The sequence below is a fragment of the Lytechinus variegatus genome, chromosome 12, assembly GCF_018143015.1.
Source record: "Lytechinus variegatus isolate NC3 chromosome 12, Lvar_3.0, whole genome shotgun sequence".
Classification (NCBI taxonomy): Eukaryota; Metazoa; Echinodermata; class Echinoidea; order Temnopleuroida; family Toxopneustidae; genus Lytechinus; species Lytechinus variegatus.
Genome location: NC_054751.1, coordinates 14,180,646 through 14,193,498, shown reverse-complemented (window position 1 = coordinate 14,193,498; position 12,853 = coordinate 14,180,646). Strand labels below are relative to the sequence as shown.

At 40.1% G+C, this 12,853-nt stretch overlaps 1 protein-coding gene and 1 long non-coding RNA gene across 3 annotated transcripts in view; one reads left to right on the top strand and one right to left on the bottom strand.

Annotated features, from left to right (window-relative positions):
* The window catches only part of LOC121424941 (protein regulator of cytokinesis 1-like), a 38,998-nt gene that overhangs the window by 4,173 nt on the left and 21,972 nt on the right, over nucleotides 1–12,853 (bottom strand). Inside the window, exons 12-13 of one of the 2 annotated variants that reach the window (XM_041620838.1) lie at nucleotides 4,578–4,760; nucleotides 2,464–2,493 (exon numbers count right to left, since the gene is read on the bottom strand). In XM_041620838.1, the coding sequence (XP_041476772.1) occupies nucleotides 2,470–2,493; nucleotides 4,578–4,760 (207 nt within the window). In that variant the 3' untranslated portion in view covers nucleotides 2,464–2,469. Of the gene's footprint in view, nucleotides 1–2,463; nucleotides 2,494–4,577; nucleotides 4,761–12,853 lie in introns of those variants that run through there. The other variant, XM_041620837.1, reaches the window with a different exon arrangement.
* Nucleotides 5,670–6,932, top strand: LOC121424942. The gene is made up of 2 exons (XR_005971459.1): nucleotides 5,670–5,750; nucleotides 6,897–6,932. It is a non-coding gene; the product is annotated as an uncharacterized LOC121424942 (long non-coding RNA).

Sequence of the window (12,853 nt, the reverse complement as noted above, 5' to 3'; positions counted from 1 at the left end):
AGCCCATGTTCATCAAAGTAAACATCTATGATTAATCACCTTCTTCACCTCAAATTGGCAACAGTTGAAGATTTTCTAATCATGATAAAATATCTTGATAAAACCAGATCTTAGCAAAATGTAAAATTTGAAACTTCGAGTTACACGATTTTCTAAATATATGCCATTTTTTAAAAAACAGATTACAAATCATGATTCAAATCAATGATAAAACAAGACCTGCAAAAGTTGCCAATTTGAAATTTCTATTTAGTTGATTTTCTAATTATGCCATAGTTTTAATAGAGATTGCAGACCATGATTCAAAATCAATGATAAAAGCAAGATCTTAGCAAAAAGTTGCCAATTTGAAATTTCCAACAGTAACTCTTTTTTTTCTCAAGTGCATACTGCTAATAACAGAGTGCATTGAATTAGTTGAGATTTAACAGCATTTGGTCAGGTTTGTCAAGAAATGTACAAATGATTTACCGAGAGCAAACTCATGCCAGTCTAACAATGTATGTTAATTGTTATGAAATGTCATCAATGTTCCATAACTGTATTTTCATTTATTCCTTGCTTATTTCAGAAATATTTGGAAAAGGAATCAGTTCATTTATATTATTATATAAATTCATTTTGCATGCTACTGAAAGGTATTTACAAAATGGCTTGCAAACATCACACAGACACAAACATATGCTTGATATTAAATATGACAATATGAGTTCCAACATTATATAAAAGTATGAAACACCTTAAGGCTTAAAAATATGAATCAAGTCAACTTCATAAAGTAAAAGCATGGTCCATATCGGCAACATTGCATGCAATGATGCAAAAGCTTTAAATGTTTCTTTGAGTACTAAAGTCAAGAGTAAACAAGAAGACAATGGAAAAGGAAATTGCTCAGTTTTGTGCAATTTATATGAACATAAGAATAATTTTCAGCTGGCAAAATCCACTTTAAAAGTAAGCAAGACTCAGACTAGAGTCATTTCGGCCTGATGTCATTGCACCATCCTCCAATCGATGCAGAACAAGCAATGGGTTATGATGCAATTTATGTTTTTGATTTACAAATCATTTTGTAATGCTTTTTACACAGTTTACAAAACATGCAAGGATGATCACAGCTGAATTTATGGTGTTTCTGAAATAAACAATGACTACATAATTGGTGTGATTATGTTAAGTATTGGATAATTGATATCAAATAGACAGTGTTCATGTATAAGGGCTGCAAAAAAGGTTGTTTATGATGCAAATTAAGGGTAAAGTCCACCCCAGAAAATTGTTGATTTGAATTAATAGAGAAAAATAAAACAAGTGTAAAGCTGAAAATTTCACCAAAATCAGATGTAAAAGAAGAAAGGTTTATAGACTTTTTTTTTTTTATACAAAATTGTTACATGCCGATCTCAGTGATATGCAAATGAGAGAGTCGATGATGTCCCTGACTCACAATTTCTTGTTTTTTATTGTTTGAACAATACAATATTTCATTTTTTACATATTTGACAATAAGGACCAACTTGACAGAACCATAAAACTTTTAAATAATGGTGATTGCACATGTTCAGGCCTCAGGGAAGAATAACTTTGTTTTACAGGACAATGAGGAAAAATTAGAATATTTCACATTTTACATAATAAAATACAAAAGATATAGTGAGTGGGTGACGTCATCAGTCCCCTCATTTGCATACGAACCAGAATGTGCATATAGTATTATACCATATTAAGCGAAATTCATTCCTTTTTTATTTCACTTCCAATTTTGATGAAATTATCATTGTTATGTTTGTTGGATAGTGACAGCTGACACCATAGAACAAAGTTTGAAAGTAGAAACACAACCTTTCTCAGATCAAACACAATCCCAATTCTAACCATGAAATTTGAATAGAGAGGAAATGGGTGTGAAGTACATGTATATAATTTAATTCCTGCTAAACAAGGTGCGCAGTACATTCCCATAATTTCCAGAGCAGAAATATATGTACATTTAATTACTTTATAAGTTTCTGACCAGTTCAAGCTTTAAATATTCAAGCGTGTTGATTTACAGGACAAAAAAGGTGATTTTCAGGGTGTATAAATTTACATAATGACAAAGGTGATTTTTAGGGTATGGTCTGAAGACTGTGAACATAGATTCGCTAAGTAACAAATTAACAATTGTGAATAAAGCGTTTCCAGTTCTCAAAAGAAATTGATATACTTTAACTTTTGCTTTTGATAATAAGGTTGTATTATCTTTTCTGTTTTTTTTTTTATTTTGTGATTTTCCAATGATTCCTCGAGCTGTGCACATCATCCTACAATGTCTCTGTCTCATGGTTGGATTTTTTTTTAAATATGTAAATTAGGTTTCTATTTGATCTGAAGTGGCTGCAAGGTGGAAATGGAGCAGAATATTTATATTGAGGGTTGCTAAGGATTGCTTTCAAATCATACTAAAAGATGTCATCTACTGACCATGCCTCAAATTCTCAATGGGCCTCTGGTCTGAAAGAGAATAAAGAAAATTTGTGATAAGTATTTTTCTTTCAGGTCTTTCCTCATAACAGAAAAAGAAATGATATTGATAAAGTTCCCTTTTATCTTCTTCAAAATATTAAATTGTCACACATGAGTATTTGATATCTTTTATCTATAATATTTCAATCTAAGATATACTTTCTTTCTCAAAATCTGTGTGCGAAACAATTCACACTAATGATATCTTACATGTAGAATAAAATGTGTACCGTAAATATTGGACAAAATGAACTCATCAATGCCAAAGCTGGAAAAATATTTTATTTGTAGAAATTAAGTTAGAGCTGCCCTCCTTGTCCATGAATCGGAATTAAAAGTCATGCAATACTACAGGAACATACCACTTTGCAAAATATTCATGTTTCATGTTAAGATTTCTAGGTAGGAAGTTTGAAATAATATCACATGCCGACCAACCTTCATCACCCTCGGTGTATGTTTCAAAAGCTATTCAGAAGTTGTGAATAAAATCTACAAACAATTGCATTGTCTTCTTGGTGCTATGATTCTCAATCATTTCAATTCTTATCAGCTAAAGTTGAATGTAATCTGAGTAGATTTTTATTGTCATGTCATAGGAAACAAGCGCTTGCATATGAACTTTATCTTTGGCAAAATTTGACTAGGGCTATGTAGCAGGGGAAAAATACAGGAGGCTTAGGGCAATTTCGCCCCAGGAATGCTGGAAACTAATACCTCGGTCACATTTGCCTTACGGCGGCCGTACAGCAAGTCGAAAACAGCCGTTTTAAAATGTTTTGTACCTGCTACATAATAGTGGGGTTTGAATAAAAATTAATTCAACGGCCATTTTCGACTTGCCATGAAGTCGCTGTAGAGCAAATGTGACCGAGGTATAAGAGTCCTGGAAAATCTCCCCTCATTGCAATGTTAAAGCTTATCCAATGTTGCAGAAAAAAGCAGTAAATTGTGAAAAGCAGCCCCCAAAAAATAATAATTTTTGCCTGAAATATAGCCTTACTGTTAAAATATGGTATACGATTTGGGTGTCTTATTTAGTACAATGTAGGATATAAACATGTAGTTATGTGTGAAAGATATAGATGTGAATAAAATGTATGCAGTGACAGTATATCATGAATATATATACCACAAATATCTATGCATGTGTAAGTTTTCTAAATGTGTCTGAAGCAAATTAAAGCATGACATCTGATAACAAATGCATTCATGAAATAGCTATTATGAAAATTGATATGTCGATAACTGCCAAGCTAGAAATGCATGTAATAAAAGACTGTATCAAACAACCCTTCTACACACTCTTTGAAACCCGTCAATTCTCATGAATATAATGCATGAATTCAAGGAGTGGGTAACATTCACAAGTTTGCACTTGATATTTTGACTTGCATTTAAACACTACTTTTTCTGCAACAGGCCCAGGTAGTCTAATTACCATTTCCTACACTTATTACTTCGCACTTTGTCAATGAAAATTTGATTCATAATACACAGTACAGACTAAGCACTATTAGAGTCTTACTGTGCAAGTGGATATAAAACGAAATGGGTATAGCCTAACTGGAAATTAGACAAAATCTCCTGGTATTTAATTTTAATTCTTACATGAATGAAATCACACTATAGGAGGACAATTTGAGTACAAGCTTACTCAATTTTCTTGTTTGAATTTCATATCGGCCTCTAAATCTATGATTTTGTTCTCGTTCAAGGCGAATACAAAGCTGCAATTTTATATACTGTACAGTGTCTGCCAATAAAATGATATTGAAATGTAAGTGGCCTATAAATTTAACCAAGATAATGCCAACTTAAAATCCCATTTCATAAAGACTTGTTACAGTAACAAATGCACAATTTCTATAACAAGTACATTATCAGCCAATCGACCTGAACGATTTCAGTAGATTTTAACTGTTATAGCAAATTTGTTATAGCATAACAAGTTTTATGAAACGGGTCACAGCACTAGAAGTAACAGACTATGGTCTAGGGGATTATATCACAATGGAATAAAATAGATGAATTAGCCTGTAATATACATGCTACTAAGTACTGATACATACTGCAAAGTCGGTATATGTTCCGCAGGATGATGTGACGGACAATGTGCTCATGTTATTAGATTGTGTATGACCCCCGGACACCGTGCTGGTACTAAAGGCAGAAGACGAACCACTACCGTTCTTGTCTCCGAGCACCTTGCGGTAGGTGTTCCGGGCAGGGGTGTTCCTCAGCTTCTTAGGGGTCTGGTAAGGGGGAAGGTATGAGAAATAGTAAGTTTGGAGGAAACGATTATGGGATAATTCAATCTTCATAAAAAACTCCATTGAAGATGTTCTCTTAAAAATGAATGAGCAGCTTTATAATTTTTATCATTAAGTTATCAAGACCTGATCATCAAGGCAATGGCCTCAGCATCCTTCCTATTTTGGCTGGAAATTTGCATAAAACAGAAGTGCGACCTCACCCCCCAAAAAAATTGAAATCAAAGGCCTGTTTAGTGTTCAATGCTTGAATATGTTTGCTATGGGTGGTTAACGAAAAGGAATAAGGATTTTTTAAATTTGTATTTTTTGATCAGGCACATGTGCCAAGTTTTGCATTTTCCAAGGTGTCCAGAGACCTAGAAATTAGACTTTTTTTTTTTGGGGGGGGGGGGGTTATAATGGAAGATATATGGATAATGACATAGCACACAATTATATAAGAGCAGATGTACGGGTAATTACATAAAATATGATTAAATAATGGCATGTACATGGAAATGTAAAATAGGATTAAATATTTAGGTTGAAAAAAAAATAATTTGAATAGAATTCATTTCAATGAAAATGAACAGAGATTAATTTGTTGAAACTTGGGTAAATCTTATTGCATTGAATAAAATTGAATATGCAAGAAGGAATTTAATTATTTCATAGAGGTTTACAACAGCAAAAAAAAAAAATAAAATAACAAACAACAACAAGAGCTGGACAATGGTGGTGTGAGGCCCCTCCAAAAATAGGGCACCCCTACAAAATTCACTCAGCTACTTATTCACATATACCATCCATTCATTTTTAGTGTATTATATAACCCTCAATTAGAACACTTGCACACCCCTATTTTATAGTGGAGCAACCCAAAACCTCCATCTCAGTTGTCAAGCATGTGGTTGGTCATCATTACCTTGTTGATGCCCATACAAGCTACATGTGACTGACAATTGTTTCTCTCTTCATTATTATTTACAGGTAAGAAAAGATACATTTTTGTTGTTATTAATACCCAAAACTGTTGTATGTATATATATATATTCTGTTTATATGATTGTAATGATACTTTTGTTGTATGATATGTCTTCCTGAAAGTATACAGACTGATTGGGTAGGATGAACATTATAATTGAGAGTATACTGTTATATATCACTGACATCTCAATACAGAGATATTCACATATTAATAGTTAAAACATTAGTTATAGTTGTTACTGAAGCTTCTGGTATAGAAATAGAAATAGGTATTGATCAGCATATTATTTTGACATTTCCTTCTAATGTGTACTTGAACTGTATATAATATTAGATTCTGTAGTCAGAGGTGCATGTGCATATACCTATGCTGTATACTCCTTTGTTCTTGTTCTTCTCAAGAAAGTATCTGTTATCAACATGTTATGTAAATAGGCTCTTCAACTTTCAGCTTGTTACCTTGACTCCTGGAACTTGTGTTTACTTTTAAGATATGTTAGGAGTTAGTGGTAGATTAGGGGTTATTAAGCCATATAGCATGCTGGAAGACAGTGTTAGTATGTTAGTGTATATTGGTTACTGATTCCAAGAGTGAGAGAGTTAAATTGGAGAGAATTAAGGGATCACCTCAGAAATGGCAAGGGATTCTTTTTGGATGTCAGAACAAAGAAAGTTCTCCACTTGTACATCAAAGTTCCATAAGAATCAGGGACCATCTTAACAGTTTAGACCTGAGACTTTAGGATGTATTCCCCTGTATCCATTGGCCATGTGTTCTCTTATCATTTAGTCTAGTAGTTCAGACTTTATTTTATCAATGTTTGGTTATTAGAATTAGAGACTATTAATAAGAATTAGGAAGTATTCTTTAATTCATATAATTTAGATTGATTGTTAGCAGTTATATTTGTATTGATTTTAGTACTTACATTCGTTTATTATTTAAGTATGTTAAAGAACAAGTGAATATATTATATCATCATAAGTTGAGAAATTAGTTTGATAGATAATGTCTATTCTTGATATTGATTGTTATTTGAAATGGTTCTTGTGACATTCTTTTTAATAAACGTATGATCATTACCTTGTTGATGCCCATACAAGCTACATGTGACTGACAATTGTTTCTCTCTTCATTATTATTTACAGTTTAACGCCCATCCCACCCAGGGAGGGGTAACATTTTGGCGACCCTGCCAGGACAGCAACTTTAGATGTAAATCTTCAAGACTGCTGTCTAAGGACGACCACCTGGAATCGGTGAGGATGCGACCAGGCCCATCTGAAGTATAAACATCTGAACTCAAATCATTGATGCTGTGAAGGTGACTGGAAGAAAGGTGTGGACAGGGAACTGCAAGACTACCTAAAAGAGTTCTACAAGGGCAAACCAGTGGTAGTTGGACCAGTCAGAGGATCCACAGCATAGCTTTCGTCAACATGGCAGACATCGAGGATTTGGTGTTCGAGGTGGAGGAGGCGATATTTGGTCTGGCAGTAGGACAACTGCCAATGGTTTGCACCCATCTAGCTATCCCGTCATCGGAGACAGAGGGGAAGCCCAGGAAGTTTCTGGTCCGTCGACTTCAACGGCTAGTAAGGGAGCTGGGAGATAATGAGGCTGGTGCAGCCACGTTGGCTGCATTAAAGGACATTCTGCAAGGGTTGAAGGACGAGAGCCTAGAAGAGGTACCAGACTTGCACCTGCCTGTTGTAAAAGATGCGGTGGAGGAGAAGCCTTCAATTCCGGTTCCGGTTCAACCCATGCAGATGATCAGAAAGGAGCTGCGAATCAGCGGTCAAGTGGGTGATTCGAGTCACAAGGACAGGCTAACTCTATCTAGCCTCAACCACCAGATAGATGCAGTCCTTTTGAAAGGATATTCAAAAGCTGAGGTGGTGGAGAGTGTTTTGAAGGCCATTCACCCCAGCCTAAGACTTCGATCGTATTTGGAAAGCTGCTCCAACCTCAATCTTGGGACTCTAAAGGCATTTTTAAAATCGCATTATCAGGAGCAGGATGCGACTGAATTGTATCAAGAGCTTTCGCAGGCAACCCAGGGGAAGACTGAATCAGCACAGAGCTTCGTGATGCGGGCTCTGGATTTGCGCCAGCGGATAATCCGAGCCTCCGAGGACACAACCACTGGGCTGAAATATGACGTCAGCCTGGTGCAGAATATGTTTATTCACACAATCATTACTGGGTTGTTGAATGACCAGATCAGGCAAGATCTTAAAACATCTTTGTCTGTCACAACCAGTGATGAGGAACTCCTGGAAAAATTACACACTGCAGTTGCCCTGGAATCAAAGCGGCAACTGAAAGCTGGGATCAGACCCGCAGCACGGGTGAATGTCATCACGGAGGACAATGCAGAACCTGCAAAGCAAAGGAATAAGAGCCAGCACCCGGAGTTTGAGATGATGAAGGGCTTTGCGGCACAACTGGCCGAACTCAAAGCGTGTGTGGCAGCCTTGCAGGATAGGACACCTGCACCTGGACCAACGCCAGGAGATGGCAGGCCGCCCCGGCCTAAGGGATGTGAGAAATGCCGAGAGCAAGGTCGGGGAAATGACTGCCGTCATTGTTTCAAGTGTGGTTCATCTGAACATTATGCCCGTGGATGCAGGAAGAGGAACCAGGGAAACGGGCAAGGGTCAACCCGAGGGGACCGGGTTTAACCCTACTTGATCAGCTCCCCAAAGAGAATGTGGCATTGAACCAGATGTACGCAACCCCAAGACGCCGGAAACTTGTTGAACTCGTTGGAGAACGCTGCCTGGTAAAATGCACCATGAACGCCATGGATACAACAGCGTTGTGGGACACAGGAGCTCAGGTGTCTGTGGTGACAGAGGCATGGTGGAAAAAAAAGCTACCTGATGTTGCTCTTCAGAAGGTAGAGGATCTACTTGGACGTGGACTCAGGGTGGCAGCTGCAAATGAGACTGTCATGCCTTACATTGGATGGATTCCAATTGATTTGCAGTTGTCCTCTAGGAGCCCAACGTTGTCGGTGCCATTCCTTGTTGCGACAGATGACCTCCGGGAACCCATCATCGGCTCCAATGTCATTGGAGAAGTAATTAACAATTTCGATGGTGATCAAATCCCACTCAGTACTCTACAAGCATCAATTCCAAACCTATCCGAAGACAAGGCCATAAAGTTGTTGAACGTCATCAAAGCAAGGGAGACTGAAGAGATCTGTTGTGTGCGGACTGGTAGATCAGTTGCGAGAGTTCCAGCCAACTCGACAATCAACCTAGCTACCAGAGTACGAGCCAGGTCTAACACCGGAGACACCCAAGTCTTATTTGAGCCCAACTGTGATGGCGAATGGCCTGAGGGCCTTGAGATCGAGCCGTATCTACTGCGACTTTCTCAAGGGAACTCCTGCCGGATCAACATTCCAGTTTCAAATCACTCTGACCGACCACTCGTCATTCCAAGCCGCACTATACTAGGCCAGGTACTCCATGTTCGTTCTGCGTTGCCTGGCTACCCTCCACCTGCACGTGATGAGATGTTCGTCAACACTAGTTCAGTGTCTGCAGAGTCAGGCGACTCTTCAAACAATGACCAGACATTTCAACTCCCCCATTTGCCTGAGGAGCAGAGATCAGCAGTACAGGAGTTACTCAGACAGGAAGAGGCAAGTTTCTCTAAGGGTGACAAAGATATGGGTTCAATTCCTGAATTGCAGATGACTCTGAGGCTAAGCGACGATACTCCAGTGCAGCGTACTTACCAGTCTATACCACGCCCATTGTATCAGGAAGTAAAACTGTACCTGCAGGATCTCCTGGATAGAGGGTGGATCAAGAAGTCAGAGTCCCCCTATGCATCCCCGGTAGTCTGCGTGAGAAAGAAAGATGGAGGATTACGTCTCTGCATTGACTATCGTGAGCTGAACCGGAAGACGATTCCTGATAGACAGCCGATCCCTCGGATGCAGGATATCCTGGACAGTCTCGGAGGAAATCGCTGGTTTACTACTCTGGACCAGGGTAAGGCGTACCACCAAGGCTACATGGCCGAGGAGAGTCAACCAATGACAGCATTCGTAACTCCATGGGGACTTCATGAATGGAAACGGATTCCATTTGGGTTACGGAATGCACCAGCAACGTACCAGAGATGCATGGAAACAATTCTTGATGGCTTGAATCACAACATCTGTGAGGTATATCTTGACGATATAATCGTGTATAGCCAGAGCTTTGAAGAACATCTCACCCATCTTAGAACTGTCCTGCGACGCCTAAGTGAGCATGGGGTAAAGCTAAAACCATCAAAATGTAGTCTCTTCCAGAGCGAAGTCAAGTTCCTGGGAAGAATTATCTCAGCAGAAGGGTATCGAGCGGATCCCAAGGAGACACAGGCCCTCACAACCATCAGAGATAAGAAGCCAGAGACTGTAGGTGATCTGAGGAAACTTCTTGGTCTCACAGGTTACTACCGAAGGTATCTTCAGGACTATGCCAAGCGGGCGAAGCCACTATACGAGCTTCTAAAATCACAGAATCCACCAAGTACCCCGAAGCCTAGAGCAAAGTCTAAGAAGGCGGGAAAGAAGCAGCAACATGGCCAAGCTCCATCCAGTACTAGAATTATATGGACTCAGAAGCATCAAGCTGTTATCGACTCTATGATTGAGGAGCTTATCAACCCACCTGTCATGACCTACCCGGATTTCGACCAAGAATTCATACTTCACACAGATGCATCACAGGAAGGTCTTGGTGCTGTGCTCTATCAGCAAAGAGAAGGAATGTTGAGGGTAATAGCGTATGGATCCCGGACCTTGACCCCAGCAGAGAGGAACTATCATCTCCATTCTGGGAAGTTGGAATTTCTTGCTCTAAAATGGGCTATAACAGATCATTTCAGGAGCTACCTCCTCTATGCCAAGAACTTTGTGGTCTACACCGACAACAATCCACTCACATACATCCTTTCAACAGCCAAGTTGAATGCAATTGGACACAGATGGGTAGGTGAGTTGGCAGACTTCAACTTCACCATTCGCTATAGACCTGGCAAGCAGAATGGAGATGCTGACGCTCTCTCCAGGATGCCAAATGACCCTGAAGATGCTAACCAGACCTTCTCGGAAGAGATCTCGCCGGACGTCATGGGAGCAGCCATCCTGGGGGTTCAAATAACGGAGCATCCACATTTCTCCTTAGCCCAGTCTTTACCTCTTGATGTCGGAATCACAGGGATAGATGCAGAGATGCAACCAGCTATCTTCAGTCCAGCCGAAATCAGAAGAGCTCAAGCGGAAGATCCTGCTATCTCTAGAATTCTATCTTACAAAAGGAAAGACAGATGGCCTAAGACTCAGGAGAGAAATGGTGAATCCAAGAACACCACCACTATGATGCATGAATGGAGAAATCTTAGGATGGGAGACGACGGGATTCTCCGACGGCACACTAAAACCAAGACACAACTAGTTGTACCTGAAAAGTGGTGGTCCCTAATTTGTGATGAACTCCATGGGAAGATGGGACATCTGGCCACAGACAGGACACTCCATCTCGCGAGGGACCGTTTCTACTGGCCCCACATGGAGAGCTACATTAGCACCTACATCACTAGCAGGTGTAGCTGTGTCAAGCAGAAAGTACCAACCAGACAAGCAAAGGCTCCACTCGTTCCAATCATCACCACTGAACCATTTGAACTTGTCAGCATCGACTTCCTTCATCTTGAGAAAAGTAAAGGAGGGTTCGAATATATTCTCGTCGTCATGGATCATTTTACGAGATTTGCTCAAGCATATCCAACTTCAAACAAGTCTGGGCGAACTGCTGCTGACAAAATCTTCAATGATTTTGTACTGAAGTTTGGCTATCCGAGGCGTCTCCACCATGATCAAGGCCGGGAATTCGAAAACAATCTCTTCGCCAGGCTGAGGGAACTGACAGGTGTCGGGCACTCGAGGACTACTCCGTACCATCCCCAGTTAAATGGACAAGTGGAACGCTTCAATCGCACCTTGCTGTCGATGCTGAGAACTCTCACTGATGAACAGAAGCAAGATTGGAGACAGCATCTGAACAAAGTAATTTATGCCTATAACAACACCAGGCATGAGACTACTGGGTTTTCTCCACACTACCTTCTCTTTGGGCATTCTCCTAGACTGCCGATTGACTTGGCCTTCGGTTTGACTCCTGCTCAGTCCATTCCGCCTCGTGACCTCGGAGAGTATGTGCGGAAATGGAAGGACAGACTCAATGAGGCTTATGCTATTGCCAGGAAGAATGCACAGAAGTCGTCAGAGAAAGCAAAGCAGCATCATGACCGGAAGACTACTGCAAACATCATTCTTTCTCCTGGAGATCGAGTTCTCATCAAAAACTGTAAACCAAGAAATGGTCCAGGTAAGCTGAGAGCTTATTTTGAAGATGACATCTACGTGGTAGTTGCGAGGAAGGATGACTTGCCAGTGTATGAGCTGCGATCTGAGAGTGGTGAAAAGAGAACCCGGACTCTTCACCGAAATCTCCTTTTCCCCTGTGACTTGTTGGACAGCAGCCAGTCGACACAACTTCCTACTACAACTAAGAAGGTTAACAGACGCTCTATTAAAAAGGAAGAACAACGTGACCAATTCTATCATCAAGCAGAATTAGACAGCTCAGATGACGAAGATGCATACTTGACTGAGTATTATCGTCGAGCAGCTTCTGATGCACAGGAAGAGACATCCAGGGTAGACTCGCCAGTGGCAGAGCAGGCACCTTTAGACTGCTCTGACCCGGTTGAGGAGGTTCCTCTGCGAATTCCTGAACCTGCAGACCGTCTCCATGAGGTCACCAGTATTGATGGAAGTACTACTTCTGAAGGAGGTCAACCTCTACCAGACCAATCAGCGACTGAAGATAGAAACCGCCCACCAGTGGAAGCATCTGGGTATCCCAGAGCTGAGGCTTATCTTAATATGCAGCCAGCTGGACTGGATGAGATGCAGCCTGTGGACAACTCAACAGACCAGGTCCTTACACCGGATGAGATTAACTTGCCACGATGGCCCGCCAGGGATCGACGACCTCCTAACCAATTCACCTACAGTGGACTCGGAGAACCA